This window comes from Chelon labrosus, assembly GCF_963514085.1.
Source record: "Chelon labrosus genome assembly, chromosome: 9".
NCBI classification, from domain to species: Eukaryota; Metazoa; Chordata; class Actinopteri; order Mugiliformes; family Mugilidae; genus Chelon; species Chelon labrosus.
Genome location: NC_140359.1, coordinates 14,735,819 through 14,757,676, shown reverse-complemented (window position 1 = coordinate 14,757,676; position 21,858 = coordinate 14,735,819). Strand labels below are relative to the sequence as shown.

At 42.6% G+C, this 21,858-nt stretch overlaps 1 protein-coding gene across 1 annotated transcript; it reads left to right on the top strand.

The window, feature by feature from the left end:
- On the top strand, window positions 1-21,840 carry serinc5 (serine incorporator 5). Its single transcript, XM_084552449.1, has 12 exons — window positions 1-278; window positions 10,614-10,781; window positions 13,835-14,013; window positions 14,144-14,226; window positions 14,823-14,916; window positions 15,545-15,756; window positions 15,950-16,042; window positions 17,423-17,537; window positions 18,371-18,440; window positions 18,615-18,651; window positions 19,035-19,179; window positions 20,087-21,840. Exons 1-12 carry the CDS (start codon window positions 252-254, stop codon window positions 20,229-20,231), a joined length of 1,368 nt encoding a protein of 455 aa, XP_084408575.1. The 5' UTR covers window positions 1-251; the 3' UTR covers window positions 20,232-21,840.
- Window positions 21,841-21,858: the final 18 nt, after the last annotated feature.

The window sequence follows — 21,858 nt, the reverse complement described above, 5'->3', positions numbered from 1 at the left end:
GGGCTTTGTGTTGCTGATGTGCTGTGGGAGGAGAGACAGAGGTGAGGAAGAAAGGAGGGGAGGAGGAGGAGGAGGAGAGACAGACGGGGAGTAGAGGAAGCAGCGAGGCAGAGGAAACACGGAGCAGTTTGGAGGAGGAGAGGCGCGTTGTTCTCCGTGTGGCTGACAAAAAAAAAATATATATATATATACACACAACCCTCACGTCTCGTCTTTTTACTCTGAAACGGATTTTATTCACTTTTGCGGACATGTGTACTCCTTGCTGTGTCTCGCAGGTAAGGCGACAACAGTCCCTCCGTGACTTAACTGCTGTTTGTGTGTTGTTGTTATTCAACGGTTATAATGAAACGCTACGCTAACGTTGACGGTTATTTCACCGTTGGTGTCTGTGGCCGCTCATCGTCAACCAAAGTGTGTCAGCGGGTTTTCTTTTTTTTTTTTCTTTTTTTTTTTAAATTTGTGTCGGTCGTTTCTACCTCGCCTGTCAGCTACCGTAATTATTCACAATAATGAATTAAAACCGATTCAGTAAGTTCTGTTTTATCAGCGTCCAAGCGGAGACAAAGCGAAACGAGGCAGAGCTAGCTTAAACATCTGTTAGCATCATAACATCAACAACGCTGAGCCGCTATCAATAGAAGTGAGTCTTCAGATGTGTGTCGACAATAATGGTGTCGGGTTAGCGGTGCTAACGTGTCTCGTTTCTATAACTAGATGAAAGGTAAACGGTTTTCCATCCACTGTTGCACCTTTCCCCCCCCCCCCCTCATCACTGAACAACACTTTACTACGCAGCTCCTCAAAAACTTGAGGTGTCTTCTTAACACTTCTTCTTCTAGCAGTCATAAGTGCACTCAGAGAAAAGTTGTTTATTTTCTACAATTTGAAAAATATGTGTCCACACGGCTGATTATGGCTCACATGTATTTATTTACATCTCTGCAAAATAGCCTTTAAATGACAGCGAGCTCTTGTTTTATTCGAAAATACTAAAAAATTAGTTTTGTCCAAAGGTAGTTTTTACTATAATGTGTTACTTTTAGAGAAGAAATGTTTGTGCAGATTGACAGCTAACCAACAACAATTGTGATGGCTGAATTATTCTTTCAGCACAGGAAGCTGCAACTTAAAGAAAAAAAACAAATGGTAATAGACAAAACACAAGCACATTTTTTTCAAATTGTCTGTACTGACAGTCCATATGCTTGAAATACTTTATAACACAACCAAATACTGAATCGTAATGTTTCCAGGGGACACCAAAAAGGGACGAACCTGACTGGGATGTGTGCTAGTTGTCATTTGCTACTTGTCGTGGTATTGGAAATGAGCAGAAATGTAAAGTTGGTTTCTTTGTTTTAGTTTTTATTAAATTAACTTGTGAACCTGGGGAGGACATTTTAAGTAATTTGCTTGTGAGTTCTCATTGGCCTTGCGTTGCAGTGCACTGACCTCCCTCGGCCACTGTATTTCGGACGTTTTATTTTTTATCCAAGACAAAAATGCAAAGAAGCCAGTAGTTTGAGCTTCTCAATCCCAAATATTTGCTGCTTTTCGTTTCCCTTCACAATAGTACATTGACTTTTGGACTATTGATTGGATGCAACAGGAGGTCTGAAATCACCAATGTTGTGCTTCGCAAAAATGTGAAGTTGCAGGCGAGTGGCTAGAGAGGGCCTATTCTCATGGTTAGCGTCTTTTTTACAACTGGCAGATTGTTTTTGACCACAGGGTCAACGCTGCCGAGTGGTTCTGGACTGGAATTTAATTACGCATGCACATCCCTCATCTAAGAGGAGCTCACTTCCATTTCCTGTTCCTTTCACAGACAGGGAGTGATGGAAACGAGGCAGGATTAGGAGAAAATCAAGGGCGCACAATAAAGATCCGTTTTGTGTTGCCGTGCTGGTGGCGTGCTAATCCCCGCCACAGACACCCCCATTTAGTTTGCGGCCATCTCTATTTATGTGTATACTTGTAATTAACTTTTTCTATGTGTGCGTATGTGTTGCCCCTCTTGAGGTTTATAGAGTGGCCCAAATTGATGTGTGGTCTTTTAATTTCCTCCTTTGGCTCGAAGGTGGGAATTAGACGAGGGTGGGCGTTGTTTGGTTTAGATTTGAAGAGAGGAGCAGGCACGGTGTGGGAGCAGCTCACTCGTAACTTCTCTGTGGGAGAACGTATGTTTGCCATGTTGCGATAGAGTTAGGGCTGGGGGGAGGTTTTAGCTCACTGCTGACTGTAGTCCAAAGCCCTGCAAGCGTTGGCTGTGAGTATCGGACAGGACTCAGACCATGTGGGTGTCTGTACACGGGGTACATTAATCAGAAGGACACTAGAAGCTATCGTTCTGCAAGCATCCTTCTTGATCAGTAATCCTGGAGTAAGACATTGACAGTAGTATTTTCATTTTGCACATACCTTCTCAAGGATATTATTAAATATTTTTGTCTTTCTTGCCCTCATCAGTGGTGAAAAATACCCCAAAGAGTGATTTGGTGAGAACAGTAACAGTAATTCTGTACTATAGTTTGTGCGTATTCATTCCAAGCTTGACTTACGTTGAGTGTAATGTTGCATTTCTCCCCCAGCCCCGACCCTACTCACACAAACACAGCTGTCCCCATCACATGGTGACTTCAGCACTCTTTGAAGTCAGGCCACGTTACTGTGGCTATAAATTAACAGTGAGGGCAGGTTAGCCAAAAAAAAACAGGAGATGAGAGCTGCAAATCCAACTTCAACTGTAAATCCAAAGGAATGACTATAGCTGTAGGATTCTCCGTCAGCATAAATTTCCAGGTATGTCACATGATTAGAATTACTGGACAAGTGTGTACGTGCCAGACATGCCGGGTATTTTCAACTTCCCCTCGGGAATTTTGCTGAAGTCAGCAGCAGAAGTTCGCTTTCCCACAGGGACATCATTGGCAACCTTTCCTCCCCTTTGTCTCTCTCTGTGAACTGTCATAAGGCAGAGATAATGTCTTCTTCAACCTCCCCCCTCTTCACATCCTCCCATGTTTCCATAATTTAGGGTTGGCTGATGAAACTGAGCGAAATCCCAGCTAACTCTCTGTATTGACTGTGCAACTGTAGCCTCACGAGTAAACTTTGGGAAGTGAAACAGGGTAAACACAGCATGACGCTGGATTAGCTTGTACCTGTTATCTGTTACTGACTTGTATTTTGACCGCCTTCCTGTCACTTGATCGGTTTCCTTTTGTTGCTTTTGTGACTTGCTCTGTTGCATGCTCAGGGTGGTTTCATTCCTGCCCTTTGTTTTTCAGTTCTTCTTTCTACCTAACTTTCCCTTTGTTAGTTTTTTCCTTTTCTCTCCACTGGTCTAAAGTTTCTCCATGTTGGTTGTAGCTAGGGGCTATATTTGCCAAGCGGGAAGCAAAGACTTCTCTTTGTGTATAGGAAACAGAGCAGTGATACATTTTTGCTGTGTGTGTACAGCTGCCTAGCTATACAGACAATAGTGGAGCTGTCGGTCACCGTGCGAGGGTAGAGGGAATAGGTCTTGAGCTCGGGCCCAACCTATGTGAGAAAAAAATCCTGCCTTGCATTCTGTTGTTTTAAATTTCTTTTTGTTTTACCTTTCCCTCTCTTTCTTTCTGTTTTTTTTTTTTCCTCCTCTGCTGGTTTCCTGTGACTGCCTTCAACAAAGCATTGTTGTAATTTGATATAAGAGGGTGTGTCTGCAGTTTCATCTGGTCTGTCATGATTCATTGTGGTCAGCTTTATCCAGTGGCTGCTATAATTAAGCTGGAATCCATTCAGTTTTGAAGCGGCCACCAGTAGAGTAGTATATGGAAAGTTTAATGTAAGGCAGGGAATAGTCAACGTGATCTAGATGTGATGAATGAAAATGCATTGATGTTTTGAATCTACTTGAGGTTTAACCTCCCACGGATGCAGCCGCTGAAGTTGCTGTTGCACATTCATCCGGTCAAGTTGTTTGGACAGTGCCTATCTCTGTTGTGAGTCATGCCTGTCTGTGTTTTTTCAGTGAAAAGTGTTTTGCTGTCGCATGCGTGTCATCTTTTTCTCATTGCTAAACCTGTAGTCAACATTTATGTCCAATCTTTGTCACAGCAGAACAGTTTCTGAACTGTTGTCACAAATAATAAATTACTTTAAGTTGCAATATTTACAGTTTGTGTTAGACAATTTTGTCCCTCCAAATGTTTTATGAAGGCATGTTATAGAGAGATGAGTCTCTACTCGGTTCTCATTTGAATCAACTTGTATTTTTCTTTGGTATGTAGATTCAAAACATCCTTGTGCTCGTAGATGTAAAACAAAAAGACAAGTGTATGAAGGCAACCTTGGAGAAGAACATTTGGCTTCACTGGTATACATAACTGAAGACAATTACCAAACTGTCTCTTTTCTTGCTGGAAGGGGGAAAACAATACGGTCCAGGACTACTGAGTGTAAATGAGGCCTCGTCCACACGTACGAAAACTAGGGATGCACCGATCCGACTTTTTCAGTCCCGATACCGATGCCTGGGCTTTGTATATCTGTCGATACCCGATACCGATCCGATACCGTTGAATTAATATAATAAACTGCATACCTTCCACCTTATACTGTACCTTCCTTCCACCATGTAGAAGAATCTAAAGGCACCAGACTTTCCTAACTAAGACAAAATAACATTGATGTAATGTATTGAATACTTATTTATTTGTTATTTGAACAATTGTGCATCCAAATTGAAAATAAAATGTAATCAAACTTCTTAAAATAAATTTAAATAAATAAAATGTAGTAGTAGAAACAAAACAGTAATCAAAACAAGTTACCAAACACTGTAAACATGTAAAACATATATTAAGTGCAAAGTACTGCAGGAATTCAAAATACAAAAGCAGCTGAACCTGAGAATATAACCCGTGAAATGCCTCCACACACCCGACTCTTTCGCTCGCTCCATGTTAAACGCTCCAGCTCGTTCTTCTTCTTCTTCTTCTTCTGTTTAATGGCGGATCATATCTTTACGACATACCGCCACCTACTGGACTACTACAGGATCTCCAACTCGTTCCACCATGCTGCTAACGAATGACGAAGGATTTGCTGCGACGGAGGAAAAAAAGAAAAGAAAAGAAAAGAAAACTGGATCGGCCCGTGGATCGGTTAATTTTACCGATACCCGATCCAGCTATTTTTTCCAATATCGGGGCCGATACCCGATACCAATATCGGATCGGTGCATCCCTAACGAAAACGATCTTTTCCCTCTCCATTTTCGAGGGCATCGTTTCAAGAAATATCCGCGTCCACACAGGTCCGTTTCAGCACGACCGAAAACGCTACTTCCTATTCCAGGCCTATAAGTGGCGCTGTTTCAGTTTCAGAAAATCACCAAAAATGGAGAGGAAGATGCGGAGCATGCGCACAAAGCTTGAGCGCTGTTTACAAATCGCCTTTTTTGCTCAGCGTGGTGGCACAGGAGCATGATATTTTGCCCTAGTAACCCTAATAGGCTCAACATCGTCTCCAGCATGAAAACTAGCACGTAGTCCGCCATTGTTGTTGATGTTGTTACGAGACGTCTCGCGGGAGGTGGAAGGCTGCTCGGGAGTGTGGCGATGACGTCATCGTTTTCCCCGTTTTCGCCGTCCACATGAAAACGTAAGAGCTGCGTTTTCGAATTTCTCCACCCTGGGACCCGTTTTCAGAAAAGTGCGTTTTAGGGCAATGCGTTTACAGGATACTTGTGGACGAAAGGCCAAAACGATGAAAAACTTATGCGTTTCGGCGTTTTTGCGTTTCCGCGTGGACGGGCCCTGAGTGTATTTTGGTGGCCTTTTGTGATACAAAAGAAAAGACACTTGTCTATAACATTATTCTATCCAGATTATGTCAGATGATTCTCACTTTCAACCAACACATTTGCTTGGTTGTTTCTTCTCTTGGTTGTCCCTCGCTGTGCTGCCTCTGATATAGTCCATGGCCCATTTTTGTTGTAGGCAGCTGTTTGCATTGCATAAGCAATTGCCTCAGTGGCTGCGTGCTACAGAGTTTGCCTCTGTGGGTTTGATTTAGGGCACTATTTCCTTTTCCTGCTTGTCACATGCTTCCGTCCTTTTCATAATTTCTGCCCTGAGCATACAACTGCCACAAAGAGCGGAGGCTTTGGGAGCTAACTCTCCCGTTTTAATCACAGATGTCGTCTCTGATTGATTAAACGTAGGACTGGAAGGCATTTGTTGATAAAGCAGCTTTCAGCTAGATAAGACTCCTTGTTGAACGACCACTGAGTGTTCACACTAATTATGTTTACACAACGCTTGCTACATTTTGAATGGCATTTCTGTTTATTTCATCCAGCGTATCCTCACTGCCGTACCCTACCCGTCCTCTCTGAGTGTTACTGATTCCCGTGTCTGTGTCCGTTGTTTGAGGAAAGGCAATATTGTCTTTTACATGACCTCTACAACAGCTGAATGGTAGCTGAGCACTGGAGAGCTGGTGACAAAGGGTGAAGGGCAGCTGAAGACAAGAGATGAAGACAATAAGGCTCCAGAGTAACAGAGTAGAGGGGGGAGGAGGGATGGAGGATATGAGATGAAGAGAGTGAAATAGAGATTTGAGTTGGGTGCGAAACAGACAAGTGTTTGTCTCTTATGAGTCCCATACTCTCGGTTTGATGCCCGCAGTGGAGGTTGTGAGAGTCTGGGCTTAATTATAGGGGAACTACTGTTTTTTTTACAACCTTTCACCTTATTTCTGGCATATAATATGATTGTTTACTCACCTATATAACTTTGGTGTCATTTTTAGTCTTAGTCTAGCTCCAACGAAGCGCCGTGTATATCCATATAGTGGAAGTAACTGGGGCAGCCTCTAAATAACGCATTATCTGCCGCGAAACTCGTTCATTTCACCAATATTTTGTTACGATAACGATATTCCCCGATCCCTCCCACTATACGGATATATGCGTAGTTCCCCCTTTTAACTCTGGACAGTTAAAGTTAAAGCGCGCCGTGTTGAACGTAGCATGGGATGATGCATTTTTCGGGGTGAATGGACGGCAGCAGTGTGGCACGCTGCTCGGAGGTCGCTGTCGATATTTAAGCAGGGGTGTAATGCAGACACGCCAACCACCTGTCGACATGCTGGTGGGGCCCTTAGCCCGTGGACGAGGGCGGGGGTGGGGGGTGGATGACCCGTGAAGTGGATGGGGTCAGCTGGTTACCGTGGATACTCTTTTTGTATCTGTGTGTGGTGGAATTCCTCGAGACGCTCCCCTCTCCCGGCTTCCCCTCCCTCCCTGCAGGGTTTAGCTGTTGGGGCCCCCACACTGTGTGAAACACCCCCTAACTAATGAAATCTAAACACCCTCACAACTTAAATTGTCCTGTTTCTTTCCTGCTTACTCTCAGTCCGTTGTGGTTAATTAATCGCCCATTGAGATAGACATGCGGGTGCAGCAGGGACAAAGGCAAGAGCTTATCCCGTTAAGCTGTGTGTAGTCAAAATGCGATGAGGCACATGCAAAGATTCAAGGCTAACAGTCTGCATTCATGAAATCAGAATCCGCGCGTTTAGCATTTGAAGCAGAATTTCAAAGCTCTCAGTACTCACTGTTCCCTGTCCTACAAGTATACATGTCCCCTGTTAACTCTTGATTGGGAATAAACTGGACTTTGTGTTTGATCTAGCGTGAACTCACTGTGTTTGCTGCTCTTATGGAGAGCAAATATACAGTAGGGGGTAAAGGAACTGAACCGTGTGTCTTGATCTTGACCTATTTTCTCATGCTTGTATAAACTCACGGGGAGTAGTGCGGGATTCGCTGTTTCTGACAATGTGACAAGACAGATGCACGATATCACAGTGACTTGCACCCAGCTGAAGGATGGAACGCATTCGTCTTTGGTTTCGTACATGTTGAGCTGCGTTTACGTTTTCCACTAAATCAACCTCCTGTAACAATAGAAGCGAAGACGCGGCGTTTTTTCTCGGAGGATGGTTTGGAAGCATTAATGGGTTTGGTTTCACACGGGAATCTGTTTAGAGAACTGTCAGTCAAGGCCATTCAGCTGTAATCACTGAAAAGCGAGGCTATAAGTAACCATTCTTCAACTCGATGCAAAACAAACAATGGGCTACTTAGAAAAGACTCACAATTAAACCTCTGATCAGAGAGAGTAGGAAGGAAGAGCCGCGTGGAAAGAGAAGTGGCTTGAGCCGTAGTGTTACGCATTAGTAGCAACAGGAGCAGAACATTACAGACCAGACGATGTTGCACACTTGATTTGATACGTAAATAATAAAAGCATCTATGACTCTCTATTTGTTCTTGTGTTCTGCACAGTTGGCACTAGTCAGACCTTGTGTACTCAGGCAGTGAGAGAGATCACATCCAATTGACCATTCAGTTTAGAGTACCAGAGCATGAGAAGAAAAACACAAAGGTGAAATTCAGAGCGCGCCCACACAGAACGTTTACTCTTGTTTTGCATTTATAGCTGAACATTCAAATATATAAATATGATATGATCATCAAGAATTCATGCACCGGAGACCAACTGAACCAGCTTCCGAGCCTCCAGTCTAATCGTAGCTCTTCCGGTTTCCCCGGCCTTTCGTGCAGGTGCTGAATGTATTGTGCTGGCTGTGGTCTTGGCTGCGTGTTCAAATGCAACTTTTTGGCACAGACAGGCGACGGGGGTGACGGCACATTGTTGACCTATATTTTTGCTGGTTCTTTTGAGTCTGTTTGGTGTGTCTCTACCTTTAGGGAGGCACACTCATAGACAAAGCTGCGGTATCGTGACTGAAAGGCACATTTAAGTGATCTTGCTAGGATACTGTACTGGGTCTTGAGAAAAAAATTCAGAAAATGATTAATCACCAGGTGCGGCACAGTGGCGTGGTGGTTAGCACTGATGCCTCACAGCAAAAAAGGTTCTGAATCCAGGCCGACTGGGGCCTTTCTGTGTGGAGTTTGCATGTTCTCCCTGTGTCTGTGTCTCTGCGTTGGTCATCGCTCCCTAGGTCAAAAATTTCTACCTGTCACCTAATGTCATAATCATGAGATTTCCCTATAGTTCCAGAGTCAGCCATGGTCAGACTATCCTTGATATTTAATCCACACTAGCACCTTTCCTTTTTTTTACCTTAAAAGTCTGTGTCGTGCCCTGAGGTTAGCATACAAACCAAGATGATGCGTGTAAGCCCTCCACCACTGGAGCCCCAGTATAGCCACCACACCGTACCACAGTTTTACCTCTCGCCACCGAAATGTGTGTTGTGTAGGATCAGAGGTAGGAGGCTTACACAAGCAGGGCGGGGTGGCTACAGAAAGACCTTGTACTGTATAATTATAGAGCCTCCTCTTTCCTAAATAGCACACAGGGCCTGTCTTTATGAGACTGTCCACCTCCTATATGACAGCCTGTCAGAAGAAACAGAGCGGGGCTCTGTGTGTTTGTTTCAGACAAGAGACTTCACTGTGTGCGCTGACTAAAAGTTGCTACTGTGAAAAGAGAAGGAGGGACTTGGTTGGTTCCTCGTGATCAAAACCATAAATGAGCAATGACATTGTCACATGGGTCTTCTGTTGCACGTTTTATGCTTTTCAGTGAGTTACCATAATTTTGTTTTCTGGGAAAATAGGCCAAACTATTGTCGGCTACCAGGCAGTACCACACATAGCAATTTGCCAGAATGATGTTAAACTTTGAGCAGTCTTAGAAAATCACTCCAATACTCGTATAAGTGCTTAAGCATGGAAAGATTTTATTGTCTTGTTTATTGACGACCCTAAGAAACCTCAGAAACTCATCTGTAGAAACTAATCTGTAGAAGTTTGCACAATAAAGTGAATTTAAAACAAGCAACCTGTCTTTTCACAGCTTTTTGTTTTTACAACTTTTAGTTTGCATACAGGGCTCAGTTGGGCTGCACCCTGTCTTATAGGGAAATTTACAAAAAGCCAGCAGCAGCCAAGTTTCCTGGAGTTGCCCTAGGGTTCGAGCTTGTTCCTCTAATGAGGCAAGCTGTCACTCCACAGGGTTACATGTGTGGGCCTATCTTCATTTCTTTCCTTCCTCAAACATAATTAATTTGTCTCTGTGAGAGAGAAGCGATAAGGCTTTCTCACAGGAGAGAAGCGTACCAAGATACCAGGGTGAAGCTGGTCACCTAGCTCACTGCTCAAGTGTTTAAGTGTCTTGGCTCCTGAGCTGCTTTTTTTTCAGTCAAGAGTTGTCCATTAAAACAGTATATGTTTTCGCCTCATCTTTGTGTATTTCTCTTCTTTGGTTTGCTTTCTTTCTCTTTATTTACACTATTGCAAATTCCATTTTTTTTTAAATGATTATTTTCTTTACTTGAACAAAATACAATTTGCTCCAGGCCCCTAGAAATCGGTGAATCTTCATTCCTTCCTTCCTTCCTTCCTCCCAGGAAGGTCATGGTGCCGTATCTGTGCTGGCAGCATGATTGCAAAACAAGAACTGGTCCTCCCTCACCCTGATCGTCCCTGTGTGTTTTTATCAGACTGTGTAAAAAAGTTAAAATAAAGTTCACCCCAACTCTCTCTTTCTGTTCTCCGTTGTTCTGTGTGTGTGTGTGTGCAGCTGGCCTGCTGCTGTGGATCGGCGGCCTGCTCATGCTGCTGCAACTGCTGCCCAAAGATCAAGCAGTCCACGGGGACCCGATTCATGTACGCCTTCTACTTCCTGTTGGTCACCATCATATGCGTCATCATGATGTCCCCCACTGTGGAGCAGGCGCTGAAAGAGAATGTGAGTGCACCAGTCCCACTCTAGATGTTTATGTAATGTGAATCTTGCAAGCTGCTTAACTCGCGAGAGATGTTGGCCAGTAAGAAGGATTTCCCGATTAAAATTCATATAACAACCATCTCTAAAAGTAAATAAGATTTATTGTTTGTAAGATATATGGAACAAAAAGAAGCCTCACTGTGTGTCTGTGTTTTAATTACCTAAACTGCAGGTGTATTTGTATAAATGAACATTTCAATTGTGTATATAGTAGAGAATGTCGTAAAAATGAAATAACAGCAGTTAACAGTTTTAATTTTAAATGACTGTTGGGTGGGCAGTTTAGGCATTTAATGGGAAAATATGTGGGGGAGATACTCACCTGCAAATGGAGCAATTTGTTCAAATTAACCTGGGCGGTGTCCTGTTTTTCCCCAATGAGTGATGCCCTCAATGAGCCATTAATGGTAACTGGAATTGGGTGAGTGGTGCAGTGTATTTAGTAAAGCCTAGCCTAGCCTAGCCCAGGAATCTTTACCACACTATTTGACATACTGGTCCTCTGTAGTCTCTCTGCCGGAGTTAACAAATATACCTTGAATGAGTAATTCTGAAGGAACAGTACTGAAAGGAAGCAAAAGATGTTTGAAATAGGTACTGACAGGCTGGTCAGTTATAATTTTAGAGAATGGTCTAGTATAAACATATACAGCATTGCTACAGGCAAAACAGATTTTATTTATTCATTATTATAAGGATTAATATACATTATTGTAACAGGGTATCCTCTGTGTATCCATTTACACAGCAGTAAGACCAATTCAATTCAATTTTATTTATATAGCGTCAATAACAATACAAATCGTCTCAAGACGCTTTACAAAAACCCGGCCTGAAACCCCCAGAGCAAGCCTGAAGGCAACGGTGGCGAGGAAAAACTCCCTTTTAACAGGAAGAAACCTCGAGCAGAACCCAGCTCATATGGAGGAACCCATCTGCCTAAGGCCAGCCGGGTACAGACAGAAGAAAGAGAGAAGAGAAGAGAACAGCAAGATAAACATACATCTGTCATAGATACACATATCTGACTAAAGCGTACATGTGGAATCTTATGATACAAACTGATGATGTTACATGACAGTTTGAAAATGTAAGAGGAATCACAGGCAGGTTGGAGAATTGTTCATTCAGGTAGGAGTGGATAACTTCAGGAATCCATGAAGACTGGGCAGGCTGATGAGACCACGACAACAGATGTAGTATAGAGCTCCACAGGAAACGCACAACTCCAGGCCAGAGATACTCACAAGAAGAGGGAGGAGGAGGAGGGAGGGGAGGGGCGGGGGGACACACAGCATTGACCAGAGTTGAGAAGGCAGAAGTTCTGCCTGTCAATTTTGCCTTTGAGATTTGGAGAAGATGCACTCGGGCAACTAATTTGTCTTTTTTGATACCATTAAATCTATAACAGTATAGTTGTTGTATGTCATGTGGGTGAGTCAAGGTCTCTGACACGATGTCCTTCTTTTATGCATTTAAAGTTACTAAATATATGATGTTAGGAGGTGATGAATGAGACGGAAATGAGTTGTTCTTGTCTCTTAGTGAGAAGGAAAACAAGATGACAATGGTTTTTCATTAATGGATATTTAATAAGGCTAGGAGAGTGGATACAGAATCGCTCTCGAGTATGAATCAGAGATACTTGCGTAACCTACTGAAAACAGGAGGAGGAATGAGGATGATTTCCTAAAAGTAGCATCATCACACTTCAACCCTTATGATTCCCGACCTTGCCTGAAGCTGATTAACAAAATAATCAGCGGTACTGTATGGTACTGTAAACAACCATACATACAGTAATAACTTTAAACCTCAAAGTACACAGGTAATAATGGTTACAGTTTATCTTGGAAGAGTATCTGCACCTGACTGTGTTACCATGGCAGTGACCAAGCTTCCTCAAGAGCTATTAGAAGACAATGTTTTTCCACCAATCCATTTTCTTCACTCTCTGCCAGTTCCTACAGTAGGCTACAGTATTAAAACGATTCCCTACTGTGCGTCTCCTTGCAAGAGGAGGACCTCATAAAAGACCTATCCAGGCACAAAATGGCCTCTGATAGCCCCACACAAAGCCCGCTGAGTTACATGCACACGTACATACACACATGCACACAGTGTCAGTCGCACACTGAGCACAGTGGGAAGTCCCGGCTAAGAGAGCAGCCATTGTGCGTATGAGAGCGCTGGTCTTTTCTCGAGAGATTTACAGCAGTCTGAAACAGCCGCCCCCTTTCCCTCTTAATCACAACACCATGGACATGCTAATATGGTCCTCAGCGTGAGACAAAAGCTCCAGAAATGGGCTTTTTGCTGTATGTTGTGATCTGGCTCTGAACGGTGCCACGCATCGAGGTGATGATGACTCAATTGGCTTGCGTCTCACCCATGTGCACAACTTTAAGGACGACAGGACCTGGTAATTAGTAAAGCCAAATTAACAAATAAAGTAAAGTATAAGTAAAGGTTTGTAGTTGTCTCAAAAAGACTCCCGTCTCTGCGTTCAGTAAAGGGAACATTTATGTGCGGCTGTTTCTCACATAGCAAGCTCCTTATCTACATTACTCACTGCACGGTTGCCCTCTTCGTTTAATGTAGCTCAGTGTAGTTTTTGGGAACGTTATGTTAAGAGGGATCTCCCAATGCCTCTCTCTCAGTCACGCCGTCTCTGCTTTTCCCTCTTCTCATTTCCTCTGACTTGCTGACAAAAGGTGGTTAATTTATTCATCTGTGTCTTTTGTTTGTGTACACTGACAGTTAGTTGTAAGGCCCCTCTAACAGGCTGTAGAGAACGGGGGATGAAAGAGAGCTCCACGGAGAGAAAGAGGGGTTGTTGTTGCTGCCTGTTCTCTCTTTCTGCTCCTTTAGAGGCGTGACACTCTCAATAGACACTACTGGGCCCTTTCACTCAGGCCGCATACTAGACAAACATGAGCAGAGGTGGGGTTCTCTATTCAGCACCGTGATGATCTCATTTAAGTGTTTTTTGGGTTTATGATTTTGCCAATCAGGTCCCCTTCTACAGCGAATTGTGCGAGAGGATGAATGCGGGCGAAAACTGCAAAACTCTGGTTGGGTACTCTGCCGTCTACAAGGTGTGCTTCGGAATGGCCTGCTTCTTCTTGGTCTTATTTTTCTTCACCCTGCGAGTCAACAACAGCACAGGCTGCAGGGCGGCCATACACAACGGGTAAGAAGAAGTAAACAACAGCTGTGTTCACCACTAGAAACTGCTTATACTACTGCGTGTGTACTAAATACCTTTGAAACTCGTCCTAACACCACCATTTTTTTTTTTCTGGCATTATCTTTGACCTCAGATTCTGGCTGCTGAAGTTTGTTGTGCTGGCGGCCTGCTGCGCGGGGGGCTTCTTCCTTCCAAACGAGGAGACCTTTCTGGAAGGTAAAAGCAAGACTGTTGATTTAATAATATGTGATTTAAAATATATTTTAACAATAAAAAAAAGCACAAGACACAAGTAATAAAATGAAGTCAAAATAAGAGACTGTTATTCACATGTCTACTGTCTCCCAAAGACAAGAAAAACCTTGAATAATGGTTGCATCCAATAGTGGATTTTGTCTCTAATACCCCTCCAAGCACAGTTCAGATTTGTCTAATAGTGAAGCCGATGTTCTTTTCCAAGGTTGCATTTGTTCATTATCTGTTTTGGCTCAAGTCTTTGCTTCATATCAATGTCCAACTAACCTGCAACCTTGACTATGCTGAGGGCAGAAGAGAGACAAATCCCACTGTGATTATAAATATTATATGAAAAGAAAAGTGATGTTCATGAGTAAATATATGATAAGTGTTAAATGATAGATAAATATAACATTTCCACCACACAAAGTTCACAGTTTCCTGATCCAGATAAACTTCCAGAATGACTCCACACCTGAAGAATGAGCCCAAAGAGAGAGCAGATTTAAGCTGTCATGCTGAACACAACGTCATCATTAAATTTCTCCTGTCTCTTCCTCTGTTCAATGCCACAGTTTGGCGCTACATAGCAGCCGTTGGCGGGTTCTTTTTCTTGCTGATCCAGCTCATGCTGTTGGTGGAGTTTGCACACAGATGGAACACAAATTGGTGAGAGCAACATGTCTCCTCTGACGCTTCTTTCCCCTTTTGTCCCAGGCTTGGCTTTCTGTTTGAACGTCATTTCTTGAGAAACAGGGATGGGTGTATTCTCCTGTAGGGTTATTAGGGCGGTAAAGCCTTGGAAAGAGGGAGTCATGTAGCTTCATATTTTTGTGGTTGGAGGCCAGACTTGGCAGCAGGCCAGTGTTCTGCAGATTCCCAGGATGCATATGGTTGAGGAGTTTCCCTATTTTCAACACTGTCATACTCCAACAGATTGTTCTAGAAATGTTAAACCAATGCCGTGAACGCAGAGTAAACTTCTCAGTATGTACTGGTATGTGTACTCAATTTAGTTATCTTCTAAAACCTAAAAAAAAAGGATGTGAAGCCACTTAAGGAGCTGTAAACCTGTTTCCCCGTCTCCTCAGGGTGCAGGAGTTACTCACTAAAAATGACTCTTTCTGGCTTCCCTTGAATTTTTCTTAAGGCCTATATTTACTGGATCTGCTTCCTCTGCTCTTCTCACTGTCCTTTTCTCTTTTTAACTTATTTAATTAGCTTTTCCCTCATTCATGTTATGTTTTCTTTTTCTGCCTTCTGTCTTCTATCTCCCTCTCTCTCTTTCTGTCTGCAGGAGTTCAGGGGTCAAGTACAATCGCCTGTGGTACGCCGCTCTCGCCTTCGTGACGCTGGTTCTGTTCAGTATTGCAGTGGGAGCTGTGATCTTCATGGGTCTGTACTACACACACCCTGAGGCCTGTTTACTTAACAAGATTTTCCTGGGAATCAATGGCGGCCTCTGCCTGATTGTTTCCATGTTGGCCATCTCCCCATGCATACAGAAACGTAAGGACCTGTACTCACAATCCCCTAAATAATTTACTGTGTAATACAAATGAAAACACAAGTATTTATGTTTACGTGGTGTTTCTGGTAACGCAGTGTTATAAATTCATAGATGAGACCAAATAAACTTGAAACTCTTGGTCAGTGTAGCCAGTTGCATATATTAAAATACTGTTTTCACTTGTCCCTGCAGTGCAGCCCACTTCAGGCCTGTTGCAGCCAGGAGTCATCAGTGTGTACGTCATGTACCTCACCTTCTCAGCCTTCTCCAGCAAGCCGATAGAAAGTGAGTAACAGACATACATCTCCTATCCGCTTGGGTCAACTGTTTTTTTTTACTTCTGTTGAGTTTTTGGTCTGGCTTATTACAGCTGCAGCAACAGTTTGAAGATGGATCACATTAGCCTTTGCGAATCATCTCTACTGACAGTGTTATTCTTTTTTTTCCATACACCAGCCATAGCATTATAACCACCTGGTCATAATCACTGGTCAAGGGAATAACATTGACTGTGTTTACATGGTCTTTAGTATCCCGATTTTGAGGCTTATCCCGGCTTTGAGCATATCCGGGATATGGTGTTTACATGGAACACAGAGAAACCCGGTTATTCATATCCCCGTATACATGATAAATACCAGTAACCCGTTTTCCGATCACTGCATCCTATCTGCGCATGCGTGTTTTACGTCTTTTTCAATGTTTCCCAACGCGACCTAACTTGTTCAACGGAGCGAGGTGGAAAACCAGCGTCACGTAGCTTTTCCGCAACAGATTTGAATACATCAGCATTTCGGTGTTTTCTGCCATCTAAACACGTCGTTATGTTTCGTTCTTTCATTACTTTAAGGGAAAATTCTGTCTCTTCGTCGCTCCAAAGGTGGGAAGTTCTCGTTGCCGCCATGTTGTTTGTATATCTAGTGCGTCACTTGGCGTCACTCGCGCCTGCGCAGACAGTGGGCAGCCGTCAGAAATCGGGATAAGGTGTATACATGCTCCAATGTCCCGGCTTCTATCGGAGTACTCCAGGTAGCAAAACCGGGTTTCTTGAAATCGGGATATGGTGTTTACATGGACAAACACAAAAACGGGATACTTCAAAAACCCGATCAAAACCGGGATACTAAAGACCATGTAAACATGGTCACTGATTATGTCATGATCATGACACCTATCAGGGGTCTGGGATGTGCAGTGTTAGGCAGGTTGGTGGTTTTAATGTTGTGGTGGATTTGTGAATATACACTCATTAAATACATACACTGTTATGTATTGCTCTTAATGCAATACATAACAGTGGTTTACATTTCTGTGAAACGTTAAGATAAGTGGAGAGTAATCTGACAGGTTTATTACTCTTAAATCATTTTAACTGATTGTACGTTCCTGTGTGAACAGTAGTTGTGCTTATATGCTATACTGACAAATGTATTTAAAGAACATATGTATTATCACATTCGTCCTACAAAATACCAAGTTACACTGAACACTGCTAAAAAAGGCAGCTGCTGTGTGTTGTACTAGCTGTCACTTTTTCCTTCTTCTCCTTTAACTGCTGCTAACACTGTGCCAAAATCCACACACATTCTGTGTCTTTCACAATCTCTTTACTCCTACTTCTCCTTTCACCTCATGTAACTCTGTCTGCACATTCCTTCTGTACAGAGGTGGAGAATAAAACCGTATGTGTGTTCCCCATCAACTCTGAGTCCGAAAACGACAAGAAGATTGTCACCTTCATAGGAACCATTATACTGTTTGGCTGCATTCTTTATGCTTGGTAAGACGCACGCCCACACGCACGCACACACACACACGCACACACACTTTTGTTGTGAGGATTGGCCAACATGTATTCCATCCAGTGGTTTTGAAAGAAAAATGTGATCGCATAAATGTGGAAGGAATGCACACGTGTTTTTATGGGATACGTTTATGGACTTTCATTGAAATAATAAATTCTTTTGCCCCTTAGACTCTCTTTAACAATCACCAGTAAATGCCTAAAACAAACTTACTTTACCACATCTGAAACCTAATTCTGACCCCTAAAACCGAGTAATAAACCCCAAACACTCCTTTGAAAGTTCATCATGTTGCCATGATATAAAATGTGCCAATGTCCTCCCTCTGTGAGAGGTACGCTCACACATCTCTATTCCTATTTTTTAATTTTATTGTGTACACACATGCAGACACGTCTTTCCCTGCAATATTTCTGTTTTTAGTGTTATTTCATTACATGACTGAAGTGTACAGATTATGTAAACCCATTAACAGCAGTTCTGTTACAGTCGATGTGGAATAAAATGTATTTTGTGGCTGGCTGCGGTGACATAGATTGGCCATGACTCAGAAGAACCAGCGTATGATTGGCTGTGCCTGAGCTAAGTCGGGCTAAGGCTTTGTGCTTTTGCTCACATGTGTTTCCCATCAAGAGGAGGCGTCCTGTCTCTTGTGGTCGTCCCCTAGAGAGGAGGAAATTAGACCTTGCAGCAATATGCTGTAAAATTGCAAATACATGTACGAAAGATATATATTTATCTATAAATATACCTGAGATCTGTCTTTCTGTCTTTTTGTTTCTTTTGCTTTCTCCAACCGTCCCTTTAGCTTGACGTCCACCACTAGGCGAAGCTCTGCAGCGCTCAGAGTGTGTAGGAACAGTGAGCCCGAGACTGAGGTAAATGACACATTCAGACTGCAAGTGTGTGGGTTAATCAAATACACAGACTGGTTAAACACATCAACTGTGTTTGAAACCGCACAGACTAGACACTTGTAAACAGACGAGCGTTGGATGTCTTTCAGATGTTTCATTTCGGTTGTAAACCTGTAAATTTTCTTTACCTTGCAGAGAGCTCGCTGCTGTTTCTGCTTTGGAGATGATAAAGGTGAGGATAGTCAGATTTTTTTTTTTTGCCCCCCACTCTCCTTCCTCTCTATCTAGCGTGTACACAAATGTCCTCGGCTATGGTGTTTGCACACAGTAGGGCTATGCTTATTGCTATTCCTCAGACAGATTGAGGATGGCGAGAAAGCATTGGTCAGCAAACACAGATGATGTCACTGTTACTAGGAGGTTAGTATGACACAGTAAAGCAAGACGAGGAGGAAGTTGTGCTTAGGCCCACACTGCCACCTGCTGGAAATAAAACAAAGTTACTGTATATACTGAAAAGCAGAACCACCACAACAATATCGCCATTTGTTTCTCTCACCAAGAACGTTTCGCTGATCCACTCCCTCTTTGCATGGTTATATGTGTGCGTTTCAGATGACTATGATGATGAGAAGACGGGCTCCGGCCAGAATGTGCTTTACGATGAGAGAGAGGGAACCATCTATAACTACTCCTACTTCCACTTTGTCTTCTTCCTGGGCTCCCTTTACGTCATGATGACCGTCACCAACTGGTTTCAGTAAGTGAAATTAAAAAAAAACATCACATCTGCAGTGAGAACAGAATACGTCATACATAAAAAGCAAAGTAGCCAGTATCTCCAAAAATATCCATCCATTGCTTTCTGTGCGTCTGCGTTTTGTTGTATTTTCAGTTTTTGTTACATGTCTCTGTATTTGATTGTGTATGATTGATTGGTTGCTTGTATTTGATTCTCAGGTGTTGTGTGAAATAAGTTGTGTTTTCTAATTGTGTGTCTGTGAAGATTTTAAGTTATTCAGGTCACGGTAAATCTAGAAAAACAAACCCAAAACAAAGCCAGCTGGACTCGTTGGTTTTATTGCCTTGTGCACTGGCGCCCCTGTAGCTCACCTGGTTGAATGTTAAACTAAAGCTGTAGTGTTTGACACCGTGGTGTTAGTACTATTCCAGTCTGCGCCCTTTGCTGCCTTCTATGTCTCGCCCCAGTGCTTCCTGTCTCTCTCCACTGACAACCATCCAAACAATGTTACATCTGGACCCAATAATTGCACGTAAACACACTGCAACAACTATAATCAACTGCACGAGCAGAAATAACTCTCCATACCAGCAGGTGGCAGTAGTTTGTCAAAAGGAGGAGTTTTTTCTGACTATTTAGAAAGCTGATTCCCTAAGCTGAACAGCCACTCACCTACATGCTCCCCTGCTGATTCAGCATGGTGAAAAGCCGCTGTCATAGCTCCAACTAGTGGCAACACATTACCAAAACCAGCGTCACTGATGCTCGCTGAGTGCACGACATCAGCAAACGGACGACTGTCATCTTGTTACGGCCTTTAGTGGAGTTGAGACGTCACGTGTGTTTAATAGGGTTTAAATGAATAAGAGTCCTATGGCGTGTCCTTGCTCAGTTTTCTAACTCTCTCCCTTTTTTTTTTTTACAGTTTTGACGGCCATAGGATTGAGAAGCTGATGGAGGGGAGCTGGTCAGTGTTCTGGATCAAGATGGCCTCATGCTGGGTCTGTCTCATCCTCTACATGTGGACCCTCGTCGCGCCCATGGTGTGCCCAAAGCGTTTTGAAGCCTAGGTCACACATCACCACAACAGGGTCAGGCTGCTCTGATTCCTGGGATGTGGCCAGGTAGAAGTTCCCATGCGGGGCCAAGGGACCACCAAACACCCCCTCTTACCTTGATACACAACCCTACACTACCCTCAGCGTTCGTAAAGGAGGATTCTCTGTTGCCTTTTGTTTTATACGCTAGTGTTTATTTCTTTGTTTTACAATGTTAAGCTGTTAATACCTTGTTGGTTATTTTTTATTCTTTTACTACCACTGACACCTGGAGTTTTGTACTACTTACAGGTCTGAAATTAGATGACGAGTCATGGGAGTTGAGTTACATTTGCAAACATTCAGCCACCTGAAAATTTCAGACTTGTGTTTTGTAAGTATTTTCTGTACGTGTTTTTCTTGGATCCTCGCTTTTACTGTCAGCCAGGCGTTTCAGTTCTGTACAGTCAAACCATAGAATTGTAGCAAGGTTTTGGGACAAATATATTTCAGGCTCAAGAGGAAATTGTATTTATTAAAGTGTGTATTAAGGAATCAAAGAAGTAACGTGTTGTGAATTGAATTATGTCCCTGACTCTGTTGAAGAATGCATCTCTCAGGCTCACATTTAAGCTGTATATGTTGACGCTTTGTTATATTTCGCTCTTTTGTAGAAGTTTTCTATGCAACAGAACAAACAGTTTTCAATATTAGACAGCCAGTGTTGTGAGGTTTCCATTTAGATCGCAAGGATACAGTTGGAGGTTTTATTAATGTTTGCGCTCCCTTTGAGCCAAATCTTTTTCTTAGGAAAATCCATGCCATTTATACATTTCCAGCTATTGTTGTACAGGGCAGCACTCTTCAAATCAACCTGCCTTACGTAAGAGTGACCTTGGTGAAGTGCCACTTCTATGGAAGCGCTGCGGTGACGCAGATATGGAACATTTGCCAAAGGTAGATGTCAGAAAACCAGAAACTACTCAGATTGTTTGGTCTGTTACAGAGAAAGAAAGATAATGTGAGAACAGTATATATATATGTATATGCGTGCATGCACACACAGACTCATAAAGCAGCTGTTTTCTGTACAGTTTTAAATGATTTTTGCCTGATTTTAGTTACACATGCCAGAGCTTCATGGTGGTCAGAATAAGGCAGAGTTAGTGAGTTACTCTCAACACTGGATGTTGAGTTCTCTGCATAATTAAAATTCACGTTTTCAATGCATCATCTGTTAACTGTAATGTTGTTTTGTGTTGCATAAAAAATACAATATATTGCACATGCAATTAATTTTTGTTCCTCATTCAGTCCATTTTCTTTGATATTTGGAAATTATAAGCTGAGTTTTGCTTTATTAAACTTGCAAATCCTGTTATGTGACTTAGCTTTTTTGGAAACCTTTCTGCATTTTCACTATTGGTATGAATGTAGAAATTTAATGGTGCTCAGCAGCTTTGATATCAGACATTTAAAAAATAAGTAAATGAAAATCAGATAGCAGGACCCACTGTGAAGTCTGTATACTACAATAACCTGTAGACCTTTTGATCAAGCTGTATGTTTGAAATTCAAAGATGTAGATGCCATGCACTTCATACTGCTCACATTCTTTCAATAAAGCATTAATTGAACGCCACTTGGTGTGTTTGTGCAG